The sequence below is a fragment of the Candoia aspera genome, chromosome 3 (assembly GCF_035149785.1).
Source record: "Candoia aspera isolate rCanAsp1 chromosome 3, rCanAsp1.hap2, whole genome shotgun sequence".
Lineage (NCBI taxonomy): Eukaryota > Metazoa > Chordata > Lepidosauria > Squamata > Boidae > Candoia > Candoia aspera.
The window spans coordinates 45,213,706-45,234,257 of NC_086155.1; the positions used below are offsets into that span (position 1 = coordinate 45,213,706).

The 20,552-nt window shown below is 43.3% G+C and overlaps 1 protein-coding gene across 2 annotated transcripts in view; it reads left to right on the plus strand.

Moving 5' to 3' along the window:
- DSTYK (dual serine/threonine and tyrosine protein kinase) overlaps nucleotides 1–20,552 on the plus strand; it is a 90,505-nt gene that overhangs the window by 28,211 nt on the left and 41,742 nt on the right. For both annotated transcript variants that reach the window (XM_063297518.1, XM_063297519.1), the window contains exon 2: nucleotides 15,908–16,296. In XM_063297518.1, coding sequence (XP_063153588.1) covers nucleotides 15,908–16,296 — 389 coding nt within the window. The remainder of the gene's footprint in view (nucleotides 1–15,907; nucleotides 16,297–20,552) is intronic.

The window sequence follows — 20,552 nt, forward strand, 5'->3', positions numbered from 1 at the left end:
GGTCTCTCCCGCGGAAAAATTTTCGTCCGGTGGAGCTTGGCGATTTTGGTTTGGTCACTCTCAGCTTTGTCAGGCTCTGCCTGCTACTCAGTAAAAACACAGATGCTAGTGTAGGCTTAGGTTCTGATTTTATTTGAGTATAGGATGCACGCCCTTAGAAAAGCTGAGAGTGAGTGGAGTGCGCCGGAACGGGATTTAAATAGCCCGTGCCGGTCAGCGCTCCACCCCTTCTTTCTCCGGGTGCGCCCTGAGCCCCATTGGTTCTGTTGCCGGTAGGCGAGGGGTTGTGGAGCCCCTCCTGTGCCTCAGGCACTTCCTTGACTGTTTTCCCGGCCGGTGATGGTTCATTGCCGGGCGATCAGGTTTGTAATCTTTTGACAGCTCGGGCATGCCTCGTGGTCTGATCTTGTCAATTACCTTCTTTGCAACATTGTATCTCTCTCTTCCTCACCTTGGCTAGAGTCGATACTTTGTTGCCAGCACCTGTTGCTCTCTTTTGTTAGCTAGTTGCCTTTTCCCTTAATCCGCCCGGTACCCATTTCCCTGTATTGTTATGTGAGCCGTTGCGATGTCACAAGCATCGCAACGGTGATCATGACATACTGCCCCCCTTTGGGAAGGTTAAGCCGCAGGTTTGGACGGGTAGGCAGTGTGGAAGGTGCGGATCAGGTCGGGAGCCTGGACGTCACGGGCAGCGACCCACTCAGGGTGTGGAAAGTGTTTCCACTTTACGAGGTATTGGAGGGAGCCCCACCGCTTGCGGGAGTCAAGCACCTCCTTTACTTCAAAGTGTTGCTGCCCGTCTATCATTACTGGTGGGGGGGGCGTGCGTGGGTGCCACCGAGAGGGATCACTTGCCGGCTTGAGTAAGCTGCAGTGAAATACTGGGTGCAGTCTCTTTAGATTATGGGGCAGGTCCAAGCGCACCGTGACTGGGTTCACTATTTGTGTCACCTGGAATGGTCCAATAAACTTGGGGGCCAGCTTCTTCGACGGTTGCGGCGATTTTATGAATCTGGTGGATAGATAGACCATGTCCCCCACCTGAAATGTTGGTTGCTGGTGCCGGTGTTTGTCCGCTTGTGATTTGTATGCTGTTTGTGCCTCTTTAAGCACGTCCTTGATGACCGGCCAGGAATCTGCGATTTTCTCACCCCAATCACAGGCGGCCACTGTTGGGGACGGAGGCTGAGGTAGTTCAGGGATGGGGACGAACTCCCGACCCGACACCACCCCAAAGGGGGGTTTTCTGGTGCTTTGGTGTATCGCGTTGTTGTATGCGACCTCTGCAAACGGGAGGAGGTCTACCCAGTCGTCTTGGTGATAGTTTATGTAGGAGCGGAGGAATTGCTCCGGTGTGGCATTAAGGATCTCTGTGGATCCATCCGTCTGGGGATGCCAGGAGGTTGACAGGGCTTGCTGGGTACCTATCAGTTTCAAAAAAGCCCGCCAAAACCTCGAGGTAAATTGTGTGCCCTATTGGTCACCAAGCGGGAGGGGCATCCGTGTAGGCGGTACATGTGGACTAGGAACAGTTTCGCCAGCTGTTGGGCTGACGGGATAGAGGCGCAGGGGATGAAATGCGCTTGTTTTGAAAAGTAGTCTTTTACCACCCAAATGACCGTTTTCTTTTGGCTTGGCAGTAAGTCGACTATGAAGTCCATTGAGATTTCATCCCAAGGGCAGGAGGGTTCAGCTACGGGTTGCAGTAGCCCCTGGGGTTTGCCAGCCGGTTGCTTGGCCATAGCGCACACTGGGCAGGACGCCACATAGGTCTTGACGTCCTTCCTCAGCGAGGGCCACAAAACTCTCTCCGAGTCAGGTGTAGGGTTTTCAGGAACCCAAAGTGACCAGCCTGTTTGCTGTCATGCGATCTGTTGAGGATTGCCTGCCGTTGTGAGTCGGGTACATATAGCCTTCCCTCCGTCCATGCGAGGTCCTGGTCCATGGTGACCTTGTTGGGGTTGGCGAGGAGCCAGGGGTCAGATTTCAATGCTGTTATGAAATCTGCCCGTAGCCCCCCTGGTATTAGAGGTTGCCTGCGTCTAGGGGCAGGTTGCGTTGTAGTTGTTTGTGAGGGGGGGCAGGCTGTCCCCGAGCGCGACCCCGGGTGACCGCTGCCATACCCAGCTGGGAATCGGAAAGTACCGTCCCTACAATGTCGGAGATAGGCTCCGCATCCTGGGGTAGTCGGGAGAGTGCGTCTGCCAGGAAGTTCTTTTTGCCTGGTATGAACTTCAGCTGGAAGTTGAACCGGCTGAAGAACTGAGCCCATCGTATTTGCTTGGGACTGAGGCGCCGGGGCGTACGGAGCGCCTCGAGGTTGCGGTGGTCTGTCCAGACCTCAAACGGGCAAGTCGTCCCTTCCAAAAGGTGGTGCCAAGCCTCCAGCGCTGCTTTAACTGCAAACGCTTTCTTTTCCCATACGTGCCAGCGCCTCTCTGTCTCCGAGAATTTCCTCGAGAGGTAGGCACATGGCTTCAGGATTCCTGCAGAATCCTTTTGCAGCAGGATGGCGCCTATTGAGAAGTCAGAGGCGTCCACCTGCACCACAAAAGGTCGTTCGGGGTCCGGGTGAGCTAGGATTGGCTCCGCTGTGAACAGCGCTTTTAGCCTGTCAAACACGGTTTGACAGGCAGGAGTCCAATTAAGTACGCCCCCCGGGTTTTTTACCTTGCGCGTCTCCCCGACGCCCTTGGTCTTGAGCAAATCGGTTAAGGGTAGGGCGATTTCCGCGAACCCCCTCGCGAAGGACCTATAGAAATTCGCGAATCCGAGGAAGCTTTGAAGCTGGCGCCTGGTGCGTGGGCGTTCCCAGCTCAAAACTGCCTGGACCTTCACGGGGTCCATTTCTACGCCTTTGTCAGAGATTCTGTACCCTAGGTAGTCCAAGCGCAATTTGTGGAATTCGCACTTGGACAGCTTAGCGTAGAGTTTGGCTTTCCGTAGCTTAGTGAGGACTTGCCTCACCAACCTCTCGTGTTCCCTCTGCATTCTCGTGTAGATGAGGACATCATCCAGGTAAACCAGTACGCCCTTGAATAGGTGTTCATGCAGTACCTCGTTGATGAGTTGCATGAAGACCCCCGGGGCCCCCTCAAGACCGAATGGCAGTACCTTGTATTGGAAGGAGCCCAAGGGGCAGTTGAATGCCGTTTTCCACTTGTCCCCCTCCCTGATGCGGATTCTGTAATACACCTCACGGAGGTTGAGTTTGGAAAACACCCTTCCCTTTGACAGGTGTGCTAGCATGTCCTTTACGAGGGGTAGGGGGTATTTGTTGGATAGGGAAGTAGAATTTAATCCGCGGTAATCAGTGCATAGTCTCAGGGTGCCGTCCTTCTTTTCCCGAAATAGGACGGGTGCTCCAACCAGCGAGTTCGCTGGTTCTATGAAGCCCCTGGAGAGGTTTTTATCCAAGAATTCCCCCAGCGCCGCTAATTCTCTCTGGGTCATGGGGTAGATCTTGGGCTTGGGTAATGGGATGTCTGGGAGCAGTTCAATTGTGCAGTCCATCTTGCGGTGGGGGGGTAATTGGTCCGCCTCCTCTTCTCCGAAGACATCTGCAAAGTCTGCATATTGCTCCAGCAGTCCTTCTGGGGGGGGGGGGGTCGTGGGTGTGGTCTCCGACTTCTGCCCTCTCCACCGTTGGAGCAGATGGTTTGTCCGGTGTCAGTGCCTGGTAGACCCCGTCTTTGAACTTGATGGACCATGTCCTCCAGCCTATGTGTGGGTTGTTGCATGCTAGCCAGGGGACCCCCAGCACTATTATGGGTTTCCCTATCTGGGTCACCACAAAGTTTATTGATTCCTTGTGGGTGCCCATTGTCAGGGTGACCATTCTGGTCCTCTGGGTGGTCGGTCTCCCCCCCGCTGTAGAACCGTCTAGTTGATGGAATGCCAGCAGTTTAGGGAGGGGGAAACAAGGCAGTTTTAGTGCGGCGACAATGTCCGGGTGGATCAGATTTCTGGAGCACCCAGAATCCACCATAGCTTCGGCCGCAATGGCTCTAGGGCTGTAAGAGAGTTCAATTGTCCCTGCCAGGATGGAGCAATCGTCACTCACCCTGGGGTTGTTGCGCCCCTTCTTCACCACCTGCCCAGCGGTGCTGCTTAGAGCAGGTGGGGAGCGTTTTCCGCCGGCTGTTCTTGGGCCTCGATCGCGTCCCCTGCGAGGTAGGCGTCCTCGTCCGGGGTTGCTAACGCTCCTGTCAGCCGTCTGGGGGGGTTGGATGGCTTGTGCGGCATCTTCGGTGTGGGTCTGGGCGGGCGATCCGTTCTGTTTGTGAAACAGTCCACTGCTCGGTGGCCCGTTTTCCCGCACCTGGTACACTGCCCACAGGCAAGCCTCCGTTGTTGGTCTGTGTGCCAGATTGGGCCCAACTGTGGGACTGGTCCTCTTGTGCTGGGCGGGATTTTGTCATCTGTGGTTGCGAGCAGGAACGTGCGCTGAGCGTGCTCCGCTTTTCCGGCTAGGCAAATCCACCTGTGAAGAGAGGCTGGGTCGTCCCTGTAGAGTGCCCATTGAAGCACCTCCCGGTTGAGGCCACCCTTGAACGTGTCGATCAGGGTGGCCTCAGACCATTCCGTGATTTTGCCTGCGAGGACCTTGAACTCGAGGGTGTAGTCGGCCACCGGTTTTCTTCCCTGGTGTAGCGCTTGAAGTGTGCACTTGGCCCTTTCATTCGCCAGGGGGTCCTCAAAGTAATGCTTCAACTCAGCGAGGAAGTCATGGAAATCGGCCAAGGCTGGGGCTCCGGACTCGGACATCTGTACGTACCAGTCCGCAGCCCTGTCTTGGAGCTTGGTGGCCACCGCCGAGATTTTAGCGGCTTCTCTGTTGAAGCAATGGCCGTATTGGGCCATGTAGTCCCTCGCATTTGTTAGAAAGAAGGACAGTTTCGTAGGGTTCCCATCAAATTGTACAGGGAAGTCTTTGGCGAACCTCCCAATTTGCGGGTCCCCTCCCTGTGGATGGTGAGGGATGGCTCCCACTGGCCTGGGGCTGCGAATCCCTGCGACAGTCTCTCGTGCTTGGCCCCTTCCGCTCGGGGTTGTTGGCGGGGTGGGTATGTTGCCCCAATCCCCTCTTACCCCCTGTGCCGCCTCAGTCTTGGAGCGCTCGCTGACAATTGTTCCTAGGAACTGGAGCATATGTTCCAGGTCTCGTACCTTGGGTTTCAGGGTCGTGTCCTCGTCTGCCGATGTCGGGGACAGGCGCAGGTGCTCAAGGTATCGTACCCTGGCTTCCAGGGCCGTGACCCTGTCTGGCATGCCTTGATCGTCCAACGTCGGTGCTGCCAGATGCTGTCCGGTATGTAGTCTTGCGCCTTCCTGCTCGGGCGTTTGGGGGTAGCGGAGCCTCCAGGTGGAGTAGGGTGTTCCCGTCCAGGGTCCTGCTCCGCCGGCCCAAGCGAGGAGTTGCTGGTCCCTGACTTCGTCTTCCGTCGGGGTTCTCCCGTCTGGGTTGGAGCTCCGGGTCTGGAACTGGGGTGCGGTGTGGGCAGGGAGGGTGTCCGTCCCCTTTTGGGTACGCTGCCTCCAGCTGCTGTCGGGTCGTCTCTGCCTCTTGCGGGCCATCCTTCACGCCTCTGGTGCGAAGTGCTGGCTCCATCGCTGTCCCCGGTTCCGGTTTTCGCCAGTTGGTCTCTCCCGCGGAAAAATTTTCGTCCGGTGGAGCTTGGCGATTTTGGTTTGGTCACTCTCAGCTTTGTCAGGCTCTGCCTGCTACTCAGTAAAAACACAGATGCTAGTGTAGGCTTAGGTTCTGATTTTATTTGAGTATAGGATGCACGCCCTTAGAAAAGCTGAGAGTGAGTGGAGTGCGCCGGAACGGGATTTAAATAGCCCGTGCCGGTCAGCGCTCCACCCCTTCTTTCTCCGGGTGCGCCCTGAGCCCCGTTGGTTCCGTTGCCGGTAGGTGAGGGGTCGTGGAGCCCCTCCTGTGCCTCGGGCGTTTCCTTGACTGTTTTCCCGGCTGATGATGGTTCATTGCCGGGCGATCAGGTTTGTAATCTTTTGACAGCTCGGGCGTGCCTCGTGGTCTGATCTTGTCAATTACCTTCTTTGCAACATTGTATCTCTCTCTTCGGCACCTTGGCTAGAGTCGATACTTTGTTGCCAGCACCTGTTGCTCTCTTTTGTTAGCTAGTTGCCTTTTCCCTTAATCCGCCCGGTACCCATTTCCCTGTATTGTTATGTGAGCCGTTGCGATGTCACAAGCATCGCAACGGTGATCATGACAAAAATGATTTTTTGTGTATTAAAAATAAGATACACATTGGAACAAGATTCTGAAGAGATGTGTAATTTGAAAATATGACCTGCTTCTCTGAAAAATGTGATGAATCTATACTTGGTACGTAAGTAGTCCTTCAGCAAAGGATTGTTACCTTGCCATGGTGCTGGAGCTTGAGCACCTCAATGATGCCATGAGCTAAACCATGAAGGGCCACCCAAGACGGGAAGGTCATGACAGAGAGGTCAGACTAAATGCGATCCCTGGGGAAGGTAATGGCAACCCACCCCAGTATTCTTGCCGTGAAAAATAAATGTATCAGTACAACCAGAGATATGTTGGTATACCATCGGAAGATGAGACCCCCAGGTCGGAAGATGGTCAAAATGCTACTGGGGAGGAACAGAGGATGAGTTCAACTAGCCCCAGACGTGATGACGCAGCTAGCTCAAAGCCGAAAGGACGGCTAGCGGCCGATGGTGCTGGTGGTGAACGGCGAATCCGATGTTCTAAGGATCAACACACCATTGGAACCTGGAATGTAAGATCTATGAGCCAGGGCAAATTGGATGTGGTTATTGGTGAGATGTCAAGATTAAAGATAGACATTTTGGGCGTCAGTGGACTGGAATGGGCCACTTCACATCAGATGACCACCAGATATTCTACTGTGGATAAGAGGACCACAGAAGAAATGGAGTAGCCTTCATAATTAATAGTAAAGTGGCGAAAGCAGTGCTTGGATACAATCCAAAAAACGATAGAATGATCTCAATTCGAATTCGGGCAAGCCATCTAACATCACAGTGATCCAAATATACGCCCCAACCACAGATGCTGAAGAAGCTGAAGTAGAGCAGTTCTATGAGGATCTGCAGCATCTACTGGACAACACGCCTAAAAGAGATAGCATTCCAGTCTCCCATGATGAAAATAATAAAGTTGGCAGTCAAATGACACCTGGAATTACAGGTAAGCATGGCCTGGGAAAACAAAATGAAGCAGGACATAGGCTGATAGAATTTTGCCAAGACAACTCACTCTGCATAATAAACACTCTCTTCCAACAACCTAAGAGACGGCTTTATGCATGGACTTCCCCAGATGGACAACACCGAAATCAGATTGACTACATCCTTTGCAGCCAAAGGTGGTGGACATCTATACAGTCGGTAAAAACAAGACCTGGAGCTGACTGTAGTTCAGATCATGAACCTCTTATTGCACAATTTAGGATCAGACTAAAGAGATTAGGGAAGACCCACAGATCAGCTAGATATGAGCTCACTAATATCCCTAAGGAATATGCAGTGGAGGTGAAGAATCGATTGAAGGGACTGGACTTAGTAGATAGGGTCCCGGAAGAACTCTGGACAGAAGTTCACAACATAGTTCAGGTGGTGGCAACAAAATACATCCCAAAGAAAGAGAAAACCAAGAAGGCAAAGTGGCTGTCTGCTGAGACACTAGAAGTAGCCCAAGAAAGAAGGAAGGCAAAAGGCAACAGTGATAGGGGGAGATATGCCCAATTAAATGCAAAATTCCAGAGGTTAGCCAGAAGAGATAAGGAATTATTTTTAAACAAGCAATGCGCGGAAGTGGAAGAAGACAATAGAATAGGAAGGACAAGAGGCCTCTTCCAGAAAGTTAGAAACATCAGAGGTAAAATGGCCAAAATGGGTATGATCAAAAACACAGATGGCAAGGACCTAACAGAAGAAGAAGAGATCAAGAAAAGGTGGCAAGAACATACAGAAGACCTGTATAGGAAGGATAACAATATCGGGGATAGCTTTGACGGCATGGTCAGTGAGCTAGAGCCAGACATCCTGAAGAGTGAGGTTGAGTGGGCCTTAAGAAGCATTGCTAATAACAAGGCAGCAGGAGACGACGGCATCCCAGCTGAACTGTTCAAAATCTTGCAAGATGATGCTGTCAAGGTAATGCATGCTGTATCCCAGCAAATTTGGAAAACACAGGAATGGCCATCAGATTGGGAAAAAATCAACTTATATCCCCACACCAAAAAAGGGGAACACTAAAGAATGTTCAAACTATCGAACAGTGGCACTCATCTCACATGCCAGTAAGGTAATGCTCAAGATCCTGCAAGGTAGACTTCAGCAATTCATGGAGCAAGAATTGCCAGAAGCACAAGCTGGGTTTAGAAAAGGCAGAGGAACTAGGGACCAAATTGCCCATATCCGCTGGATAATGGAAAAAGCCAGGGAGTTTGAGAAAAACATCTATTTCTGTTTTATTGACTATTCTAAAGCCTTTGACTGTGTGGACCATAACAAATTGTGGCAAGTTCTTAGTGGTATGGGGATACCAAGTCATCTTGTCTGCCTCCTGAAGAATCTGTATAACGACCAAGTAGCAACAGTAAGAACAGACCACGGAACAACGGACTGGTTTAAGATTGGGAAAGGAGTACGGCAGGGCTGTATACTCTCACCCTACCTATTCAACTTGTATGCAGAACACATCATGCGACAAGCTGAGCTTAAGGAATCCAAATGCTAGATTCAGAAGTTTCAAATAAATTGCTGGAAAGAATAATTCAATTTGCTATTTCAGAGTTACTTGTATGGTAACAGATAAGTAATGAAACTAAGTTAAGGTTTTTTGCATCATTTGTTTTTCTTCAGAAAAACGAAAGCTTTCAGATCCTTACATAGTACAGTTGTAGAAAAAAATCTTCCCAAATTTGGCACTGCATTTGAATAGCTCCAAATATAAAAACTACTCCAGTAGGTTTGAACCTACTTAATATTGATTTTGTTGATTTATTTATTAGATTTAAGTGACTCTGGGCAGCTTACATGATAAAGAATGAAACACAATAATAAACAAGGAGACTATACATGTCCAGACACAAACTCTAAGCACTACAAAAATCACACCTGACGGGCTCAACAGGCACCTGTTGAGGCAGATTTTTAAGAACATCTGGATTACCATTATGGTGGGAGCCACACAGATTTCTGGGGATGCTATTCCAGAGGGCAGGCACTGCAACAAAAAAGCCATACTTCCTGGATATCGATAGGTGTTGTTGTTTAATAAATAGGACCCATGGTGCCCCAACTTTCTCATCTTACCAGATGTGCAGAAACTGTGGAAGATAAGCTGTACTTCAGATAGGCAAGCCCTATGCCATGAAGGCTTTATAAGTTATAAATTGTTTGAAATTCAGTATTTTTAGAGTAGAATTGGATGATATATTGCATTTAATCTATAATTGAAATTCAGATCCCATCAGCCCCTCCCATTAGTTGTTCTGCCTGGGGCAAATATGAATTGGAATTCAGCAACAGATTTCCCACTTTTAATATGGCAAATGAATTGAGTTGTAGTTCATTGGTGACTGCTTGGAAGAAATCTGTCAGTTGTTTATAGGGATATTATACCAGTATTCTAGTAATTCTATAGCATGTGTACTAATATTGGTATGTGTATATAATACTAATATTGTGATTTAAAGAAATCTGAAATGGCTTAGGCTCTCCATGCATTAAAGCTAACCTATATATTCCTCAAAATATTTTCCCCCACAGTGGCTTTCTGCATTTTATTTATAAAACAGGGTCAGAGCATGTTCTAAACCAAAACACTTCACAGCACAGTATCTGCTCTCTTCAAGATGGTTTCTTGCAGTTGGTTTCTAAGTGCTTGCAAGAAGAGTGTGCACCTTCTGGTAGCTGTTGCCTTAACACATCTTGAAATACCTTGTTAGCCTTCTGTATGACAGCTGGCTGACAGCATTTAATGGTTTACACAGTTGGCAAAGTGAGATTTGATGGCAAAGAAAACAAAGAAGTAATGTAGCATTGGAAGTCTGTTTGAAATAGAAACTGATGTAACTGAGCAGGAACAGTAATTTTCAAACTGCATATTAGAAATAAATTTGCACATCACTCTACAAAATGCTGCTTCTTTGGTAAAAATTATACTTATGAACAGATCAAGATGATGACAAAAGTTAAGCTGTGAAAACCTATCTAAGTATAGTATATAAACAAAATGACTCAATTAAAAATAGTTTTACTTTCTATATTTTCTAAATTTTCTAAACTGATTTTCCAGCTTTTATTCTAAATAATTTTTGTCCCCTTTCCACCTCCATCAAATTGACATTCCTTTGATTTATGTACTTTCATAAATATTTTATATAAAGAAGTACCAAAAATGGCAAAAATTGGTGAATTATTAGTTGAAGAAGACAGCTATATCATCATCATCACTATTGTTATTAGATTTATATCCCATCTTTATGTATGCCACCTTGAGTTGTAGAAAAATAATGATCTTGCTTCCTATTTTCCCCACAATAGCAACCCTGTGAGGTGGGTTGGGTTGAGAGAGAGTGACTGGCCCAAATCACCTAGCTGGCTGTGAAAAATGGTTATGTAAATGTACATTGGGGATGGAGATGAAATTTGCAACTAAGCAGGTTGAAATAAAATCTTATATGACTATTGTCATAATTAGTTTCAGTGTACTGTATAGTTTCTGGTTCTTTATTTAACAAATGGAAATCCCTTCCAGGAATCCAAAGGGTTTCTTTAGTAATACTTTTGTTCAAGCAATTTTTTTTTCTGTTATGCCTGGATGATGTCTAATTGGAGATTTGATGGTACTATTAATATGGATTTGATACAAGGTTATTCAAATAAATAGTCACTTCTACTAGGTTGTAGACTTCAGACTCTGATTTTAGTCATGCTGAGCTTTGCAAAATATATCTAAAATGTCTGCCTGTGTTCTTTATCCTTAAAGCAACATATTAGAGCAAGGATAGCTAATCTCTAGCCCACAAGATGTTTTATATAGCAGCATCCATAATTACTGACCATTGGCCCAGTTGGGTGAGGGTTATTGGTGTTGTAATTCAAAACATCTTGAAAACACTATATTGTCTATCTGAGGACTAGAGTATAGCTATGTTTTAAATAAGGGACAAATTCAAACAATTATTAGATATGTATAATTATCAAAACATACTAATAAAAGATAGTATTTTAGGAATGCTTTATAAAACTATTTATCACATTTCTTCACAGCCCATCTCGGCAAGCGACTGAGTGGTTTACAATCAAATTAAGATAATAAAAGATTAAAATATCATAAAAACAGATTCATTATAAAATATAAATATAAAATCCAAGATGGTGAAACAACAGTCTCAATAAAATTTCCCAGGGCCTCATCAAGGTGCCAACCCACCCCCATGATTGACTATCCCCCCTCCCATCCCAAGTGAGGTGGCACAGCTAAAGATGAGCTTATCCTTAGGGGGGAACAATTAGCACCCATGTGCTTACATATCCTTTTCTAGATACAGTAGTTGGAAGTTCTGATAACATTTTTTCAATTAGCGTAAAATGATTTCACCATCAAACCAGTTTAGTGTAATTCTTGTTTATACAACAATTATTTTCCCAGTTGCAGAATTGATAGCTGTTCAATTCAGTTCTTATGTACCTCTTCAGCCTGCTAGAATGTAACCTTGTAAATGGAGAAAGGACCTGAAAAATAAAAGCAATTATTATATCTGTAAACATATTGATTGCATTGTGAAGTATTTTCTGCATACATCTTAACAGCCTTCTCCCTGAGGCAACAGATACATGATAGGCAGTTAAAAGATTCATGAAGGGTATTAATTAATTACAGTCAACCATTTGCCTAGAGACCTATTTGATGACAGTATTCTGTCTCCCTTTATAAATGTATTCAAAGCAGAGATGCTTGCTGAGTGCTATACAGGCAGATCCAATCACTGGATTGCTTCTTGCTGTTTTGCCACCTCTACATACACAGACAATTTCAGCTAACACCTGTGAACCCATTGTCTCACTCCTGAGTTATACTATTGCTAGCATAGCAAGCTGCTTCAACAATAAGAATTGTGATTAGAATTGGGTAGTCAAGTAATTATATACAAGTAGTCCTTGCTTATCGACCACTTGTTCAGCGACTGTTTGAAGTTGTAATGGTGCTGAATGAGTGGTACTTACAGCCGGTCCTTGAAGTTCTGGCCCTCAGAGCACCCCTGCAGTCACATGATTGCGATTTGGGCACTTGGCACTTACGACGGTTGCAGTGTCCCATGGTCACATGATCACCAGTTGCGACCTTCCCTGCTGGCTTCCCACAAGGAAAACCAGAAGTTCCCCCCTGCCTTCCTGAACATTGGGCCTCCCAAGACCTCCCCCAACTCACACGCAGCCCATGCCAGCCCTCCCGTGGCCTCCCCCAACTCCCTGTGGCATCCCCATGCTCTTTACCTAGGACTCCCACTGCTTCTTGCTTAATGACCCACACATCTTGGGGTTATGATGGCAACCAGGACTCCTGGGATTGTCACTTAGTGTCAGCCTTCCCAGGTAAATCAGACAGGAAACATGATCAGATGAGCTAATTCTAGTTTAATGTAAGGTTACATTAAAAGAATCTTGCAAGTCTGATTGTACAAATCTCCCGCCATCTCTTTTACAGCCTGAGAAGTTAGGGAGGTTCCTTTCTGAGTTTTTCTCTGCCCATTATGCGGCTGTGGGCTATGTCCTCTCTTATCTGACTGTTCCCTAGGCAGCATCTCTTACAACCCCCGCATCTCCCAAGGTCATTCCCACATACCATTACACTTAGCGACGGCAATCCCAGGCCCAATTAATGTCGTAACCCAAGGACTCCCTGTATATATATTAGGAAGGAAACAGTCGTGTTAGTCTTAAAACCAATCCGATTATAATGGATTTTTAATAAATAAAAGCAAATCTTTGCAAGGTTATTTTTAAAAACTTTTATCATAATTATTAAAAAAAACTGATTTGTGATTTTTAAAACAAAAATCTGGTTTTTTTTTAAAGGAACCTAATGATTTAATCTTGATTGACTAGTTCACTTCCACTTGCATAATCAGCATGATCCTGATTTCTGCATGGCCAAGGGACAGCAACACTTGGTGACATGTCACACCTTAGCTAAAAATAAGAAAATCTTCTCCCTGCAGTTACATTCTTTGCTCCATGGAACATTTGAAATGCTATTTTCTTATCAAAAGACAAGCAGTTGGCAAACTTGGTCACTTGGCCAGCAAACAGTCTTAGACTGGTGAAAAATGGTAAGTGAACATAGTGTATTACTTGTGGTTTTAGACATGAACTGCCTAGGGAAAAAGGCTCACAGGCTTGTTCAATATGCAGTGGGCTTACATTTCAGCATATCTTCTTTCATCTTCAGTTTGAAGGTTGGTTTTCATGTTTTGCAGAAAAGAGCTTTCTTCTTTTATTGTGGGTGTGAGCAGTCCCATTTTAATTTCAGCAGAACACTTTCTGCTTTTGCATGCATTCTACTGCATTAATCCACATATAAAATACTATTGTGAAGTAGTTTAGCAGTTTTATTTGATAAACAGAATAAAGTATAGAAAGAGTTCTGTTTTCTGTATAATTGTATTTTTTTATAACTGGTATTTCTAGAAAGTACTCTGGTTAGATCAGGACTGGGAACATGAATATAAGCTTTTCTCATTGTTACTAGACCCGATGTCACGTTCATCATTTCAATGTTCTGTATACATCGTAACGTTTCGCATGTCACTTTTCTAGCCCGTGTTTGCGGGTTGGAAATTTCTAGCCGTGCCAGGCTGTAATCTTCTTACTGCAACTGTGGAATGTATGTTTGGGTTAGTGACTCTGTTCAAGGTTACTTTCTCAGGCCGATGTGGGTAACGGTTGCTAACACCTGGGAGGGGGTGGTTGCTAAGAGGGAGGAGGGGCGGGACTGGTTTTGAAGCGAGGGGTTTTAGTTTGTATTTGGCGCGCTTTTGCTCATTCTCAGCTTTCTTCGTATTTGCATACTATTCTGTCAATAAATCAGTTTTCATAAAGAATCCCCTTGTGAGACTGAGTATGTCAGAATAGGCAATCATTACACCCGAGCATTGTTCTAGTATATCAGTACTAAATTGCTAATGCAAATTTGAATAATAGCCATTATTATTCTTATGGAATATCAGAGGTTAGAACAATACTAAGAGCAATCATATACTGTACAGATATGTTGACTCCTATTGATATATGTGCACCTTGCTTCAACTAAAGTTGCATTCTAGTCCCACTGAAATCAATGTGACAAATGTATGTCTAACATTAAATAATCTTAATGTAATTTAATCTATAGAATTGCATTTAATATTTCTTTGTTGGAGACATATAGCAAACTTTTTAAGATGTCTCTAATTTTGTCCAATGCTTTTAATGTTAAAGACTCTTTGGTTGAGCTTTACTCCTGTTAACTACAGGGTCATATCCTGCAGTTCTCTTGGCAGCAATAAAGTAGTAGTTTGCTATAGCCTTCCCCCTGGATGTTGTTTTCATCTTCCCAGTCTAATCAGTAGTCTTGGGATTAAGTCTGTCCTTGCTTATATTTTTGGGTTACGGTTAATTTTATTTGGGAAACAGTTAAATCTTATAAAGGAAGAAGTAGGTTGCAAAATCATGGTTTGAATATAGGAGTGTTCAAAGAGCACTCATCCCTGAAAAGCTGGTAGTGTGGCCAAGCAAATTAACTATTACTTTATTTTGTTTAATTTTATATTTTATGTAAAACTGTGTATCGTTGATAGGATATGATTTTCTGAATTTATCAGTAGCCCTGTGTATTTTGAATAATGTGGTAGAAAACAAACATTATTGGGAAATAAGTTCTGAGAGAATAGGAAATAGCCCCTTACTCTTCAACATAACTCTTTACTTTTTCAGATAAACTATCTTTAGATAGAATGGCTTGAAGGTTTATTGTTTTCCAAAGTCTTTCTCAGGCTATAATTCAGTAGGACATAGAGGCAGCCTGTGCACAATGGAGTGGATGGACCAGCAGCCTTGGAAATAACAACTGATGGCTGGAGGGAATAGAACTCATAGGGCTGGGGAGCAATATCCTTATGGATGGGAGCCTGGCTGCTGCTGCTGCTGCTGCTGTCTTTCTGTCATCAGCTGAAAAGCACTAAGATAAATTCAAGTTTTAATGTTGTATTGATGTGGGGGCCTGTGGAAAGGATGCTTACTCAGTTTCCTGCCATTATATTAATTAAAAGCACAAGATTCTGGATTGCTGCTTTTTATCCTCCTTAATGCCTAAAATGTGTATTTGCTGGCATGGAAAGAAAGAATAAACTTGATATGTGGGAACAATAGGCCCTAAGCCATACCAAGTCCTCTGTGGGGATACAGCTCTCTGTCTCTGATCGCTCTATCACCATTTTTCTCTTCCTCTCTTTCCCCTACCCTACCCCTCAAACACTGTGTATATACAATATTCTCTTAGGACTATAATACATTTGACAAAGTGGACAGTGATCCATGAATGCTTACACAGTAATAAAGATAAAACTTTGAAATGTCACAAGAATGTCTTGTTCTTACTTTAGAATTGATGTGTCTAGCATAGTTTTCTCTAAATTGGCAGCCTCCTGATGTATTGGGAATATAAATTGCAGTGGCTATGCTTGCTGGGTAATTCTGGAAATTGCAACCCCAACACATATAGGAGGCACTTGGATGGGGAAGGATAATCTTGGGGAATTCTGTGCTGAGAATGTTACAGAATACTTGCAGGATAACATTCCTAATAAGATTTGTATGCTTTTTTTTTTTTTAGGACAGCTAAGCTCAATTGCCTTTCCCCGACTTGAGGAGGAATATCTCCAGCTGACAGTAAGCTGTCACCCATGCTTATTAATCTTTGGTCAAAACTGTAATGCCAAATGCCAGTTACTCAACATGCTCTTAGGAGAGAGACTACTACCTACCACCAAAATTAGCAGCGAGGAGAATTGTAAGAGACGTCGAATTCGTTTCACACATGGAAGACAAACACGGATCAGTTTAGCTCTACCAGGACAGTATGAATTGGTTCATAACTTGGCAGCTCATCAAAGTAGGTGGGAAACAATACCTGAGGAGGATTTAGAAATCCATGGTGACAATGAGGACCTGGCACATCAGGTTGCAGAGTTGGAGGTTACACTGAATCATACATTATTACAGGTACCAATGAGAACAAATATCTTTGTATATGCTGTTTCACACTTAAACATATAGGAAAGTAGTTTTGCCATGAAGCCTTTTAATTAATATTACACTTTTTCATTTTGAACATAGTTGAGTAAATTCTGCATAGAGCCAAACAACAAATTTTAAAATATGAGAGTTTGAGTTCATCCCTAAGTTTAAGTTCCACATGTATGTCTGAATTTAAAACTGAAGTGCTATTTTCCATAAAGAGTGAAATATGGAGGATGCAGTTTGAAGTAGAGAAACTTTGGGTGGAAAGAAAATGCTTAAATTTTCCATTATTGGCATATTTGGCCAACCGTCGTCTTATCCCCAGATCAGGTTCTGAATTTACATTTATAAAATTTAAATGTTCTTTTCTATATCCCTTATTATACTTAGCTATTGTATTCCTTGTGTATTAGTGCATTGTGAGTAATATTAAGTAAAAGTTTCTTTTGGGCTGTCTATCTTCTATGTGAGAATCATAGTTGTATTACTTTTAGTCTTAGTTTGCCTGCAAGTCTATTTTTTTTAGTATATCTGCATATCGGAATGTTTTGAATGTGGAATGAATTGGAATGTGTGCTCAGAAAACATTGTGTTTGATGTGATGTATTTCAACTAAATATGTCAGTCTAGTTTTATTTATATAAGTCAACTTATGCAGGACAGCTCAAATGTCTTTTGTAAACTTTTTAAACCAATGAAAAATATTTCTTTGTTAGATTCAGGATATATTTAAGGCAAATTCAACATTTGCATCAACTTATAAGGAGTGGTAAATTGAGAATTTTTTACCACCACCCCTGAAGAACCATTGTTAAATTTCCTATATATGGAATTTTAAATAAAAGAAATTAATTTTGTATAGATGGAAGAACAATGTTTAAAAGGCACAGATGATGATAGCCTGAATACTTCAGTATATTTATTTGAAAAAGCATGAAAGATCATGACTTGTATCTATTATGTAATATAGTCCTATGCTTGTATGTCAGCATTAAGTATTGGAAAAGAAAATGCATTAATTTCACTTTTAAAAAAGAAACAACTTCAGGATAATCATACATCAACACAATATTTTGAAGCAACTGTTTCTTGGTAAGATGGGTATCCAGCTAGTGTTAATTGCAAGTAGTATTCTGCACCACTTTTCTCCTGTACTTCATTAAATTTGTTAAGTGGTGATTGGTCAGTCTGTTGTATAAAATTTAATATACAGCTCATATCTGGAAATTAATTCCTATTATTAAATCCATCTTTTTAAATGAAATGCCAATTAAAATACGTAGGTGGAAATAGATACCGGCAGGTTTGGCATTTTTGCACAGAATTCTATCAGAGAAGTCTCAAGGAACAGAAGATGTAGTATGTTCTGTTTGTTTATTTTAAACAGATTTTTTAAAATGTTTGGCTTGGATACAATTGCTTTGGTTTCCAACTGCTAGAGATACTGTTAATTCAATTCAAAGAGTTGAAGATGCTTCTTACAGCATGGTTGTTATGCCATATGTAACATAGCTCTGACCAAATCATCATTTCTCATACAACCTTTGTGAAAAAATATGTTAGGCTTTCCTTTTTTAAAATAGATTCTTAAAGATGTTAGTTATTAAATTTATATGCAAATTTAGATATACATATTCTAATATGCAAAAAACTAGTTAATCAGATGCAAAAAGGTTCTGAATTAAACTCTTCTTAACAGGAGAGTTGAAACATTTATATAATTATATATTGTCAGTTGGGAGGGGTGGAAAGAAAGAGGTGGACTGGGCCTGCTTAACTCTTTGATAGCCCTCCAATTACATTAGACTTCAATTCCCACAAGGCTATGAATTCTGGAAGTTGTAGTTCTCATTTTGAAGGCATGAAGTAGAAAAGATGATTACAGTGCTGTAACATGGGAAAAAATGAGGCTTGAGTTCTACAGTTGTAATTGAAATTATTCAACCCCCATTGCAAATCAGGTTGATTGTCAAAATGTACAGACTTTCAGCTGTTTGCAATGAACAAATCAAAAGCAATTGAAAGAGCTCAACACAACGAATGCTTCAAGTGGTGTCCCAAATTCAACTGAAAATGCAACTTATAATGACTTCTTCAGTCTCAAAACTATTCAACCCTTCATGGCAAGCCTCTTCAGTACTTAGTAGAGCACCCTTTTGCTGTTATGACGTGCTGCACACGAGATGCATACCCAGACACCAGCTTCTGGCAGCGTTCCTGAGGAATCTTAGCCTATTCCTCATGAGCAATGGCCTCCAGTTCAGTAATATTCTTGGGTTTGCATGCTGCAACCATCTTCTTCAAATCTCACCAGAGATTTTCTATGGGGTTCAAGTCAGGTGACTGTGATGGCCACTGTAGAATCTTCCAGGACTACTTCTGCATCCAAGCCTTAGTGGAATTTGAGGTATGCTTGGGATCACTGTCCTGTTGGAAGGTCCAATGACTCCCAAGCTTCAGCTTCCTTACAGACGGCATGACGTTTTCTCCTAGGATTTCCTGATACTTCAGTGAATCCATCTTGCCATCCACATGCTGCAGGTTTCCAGTGCCAGAGGATGCGAAGCAGCCCCAGAGCATCACTGAGCCACTACCATGCTTAACTGTAGGCAGAGTGTTCTTTTCAGCGTATGCTTCATTCTTCCTCCTCCAGACATAATATGATCCATCAGGCCAAAAAGTTCCAGTTTTGTTTCATCGCTCCACAGAACAGAATCCCAAAACTTCTATGGCTTATTTATACGATTTTGAGCATATTGGAGCCGACTTTTCTTGTGCTTTTGGGTCAGTAGTGGTGTACATCTTAGAGTTCAGGCATGGAAACCTTCTGTGTTTAGTATGCTCCTTACTGTGCTCACTGAAACCTCAATGCCTGTCAAGTCTTGCTGCAGGTCTTTTGCAGTCACTCAAGGGTTTCTCGCAACCTGCCCTCTCCGAAATCTGGTTGCAGCCATTGACAGCTTCCTTTTTCTGCCCCGTCCAGGTAGTGTAGCCAAAGTTAATCCTTTAACTTTGAACTTGCGAGCTATGCTTCCAACGGTGTCTCTCGGAACATTCATTGCCTTCGCTATCTTTTTGTATTCTGTTCCTTGTTTGTGAAGGGCACTGATCTCTTCTCTTACCTTTTTGGACCATTCTTTTGACTTAGCCATATGGTATTTCTAACATGCAGTCAAACTTGACACTCAACAAACCCCAAGACAGTTCAGGTATTTCATGTATTCCAGCTCAAGCACACCTGGTGCAACTAATGAAGCCCTTGATTAGTTGCATCAGGTGTGCTTGAGACAACACCTGTTTTCCATACTGTATGTATGCTGTTGTGACGGATTCTATTCAGGGGGTTGAATAATTTTGAGACTGGAGAAGTCATTATAAGTTGCATTTTCAGTTGACTTTGGGGACACCACGTGAAGCATTCGTTGTGTTGAGCTATTTCAATTGCTTTTGTTCGATTTGTTCATTGCAAACAGCTGAAAGTCTGTACATTTTGACAATCAACCTGATTTGCAATGGGGGTTGAATAATTTCGATTACAACTGTAAATAGGAGTACTTCTGGTAAATATAAATGTATGGTACCACTTACATTATTCAAACCTTAAAAATGATTCTTCTGTAATAAGGAGTTTCTATAAAAATTCGTAATAATTTTCCAAGCAGTAATACTGAATATCTTTTTAACCTGTTTCATAATATCTGAGAATACAGTCTGATCTTATCTTACTTTCCAGCAAAGTGTTCAGATTTATTGTAAATTTGTTTATCTGTGCCAAAAAAACAATTTATGTACATCACTTCTTGGCATAAAAAGTATATTCAAACTTTTCACTGTCTGCAAATTCCATTTTGCTGCTACTTTTATTCCAGCTATTAACTTAAAGTTTAGTTCATTTTATATGGAAATATTTCTCTGCAACCAGGTATGATATATTATTGTAGGATTATAGGAAATACATTGTTTTGTAGACCCATTATTTCTATTTCTTTGAATTGTTTAATTAGCTAATGTTATAATACATAATTTTATGGTCTTCCTTATTTCCTGACTGAAGATGTACATTTTGATTTTTGCAGCATGTTACCTAAAGTTCCATCTACATTTTTTGGAGAGTGTCTCCTGGTACAGCAGGGATCCATGCTTGGAAGCAGTTTTCCATTAATGTAACTGGCATCATTTTTACAGTTCTCATCCCCAATAAAAGCATCTGAATTTACAAACTTATGGACATGCCTATC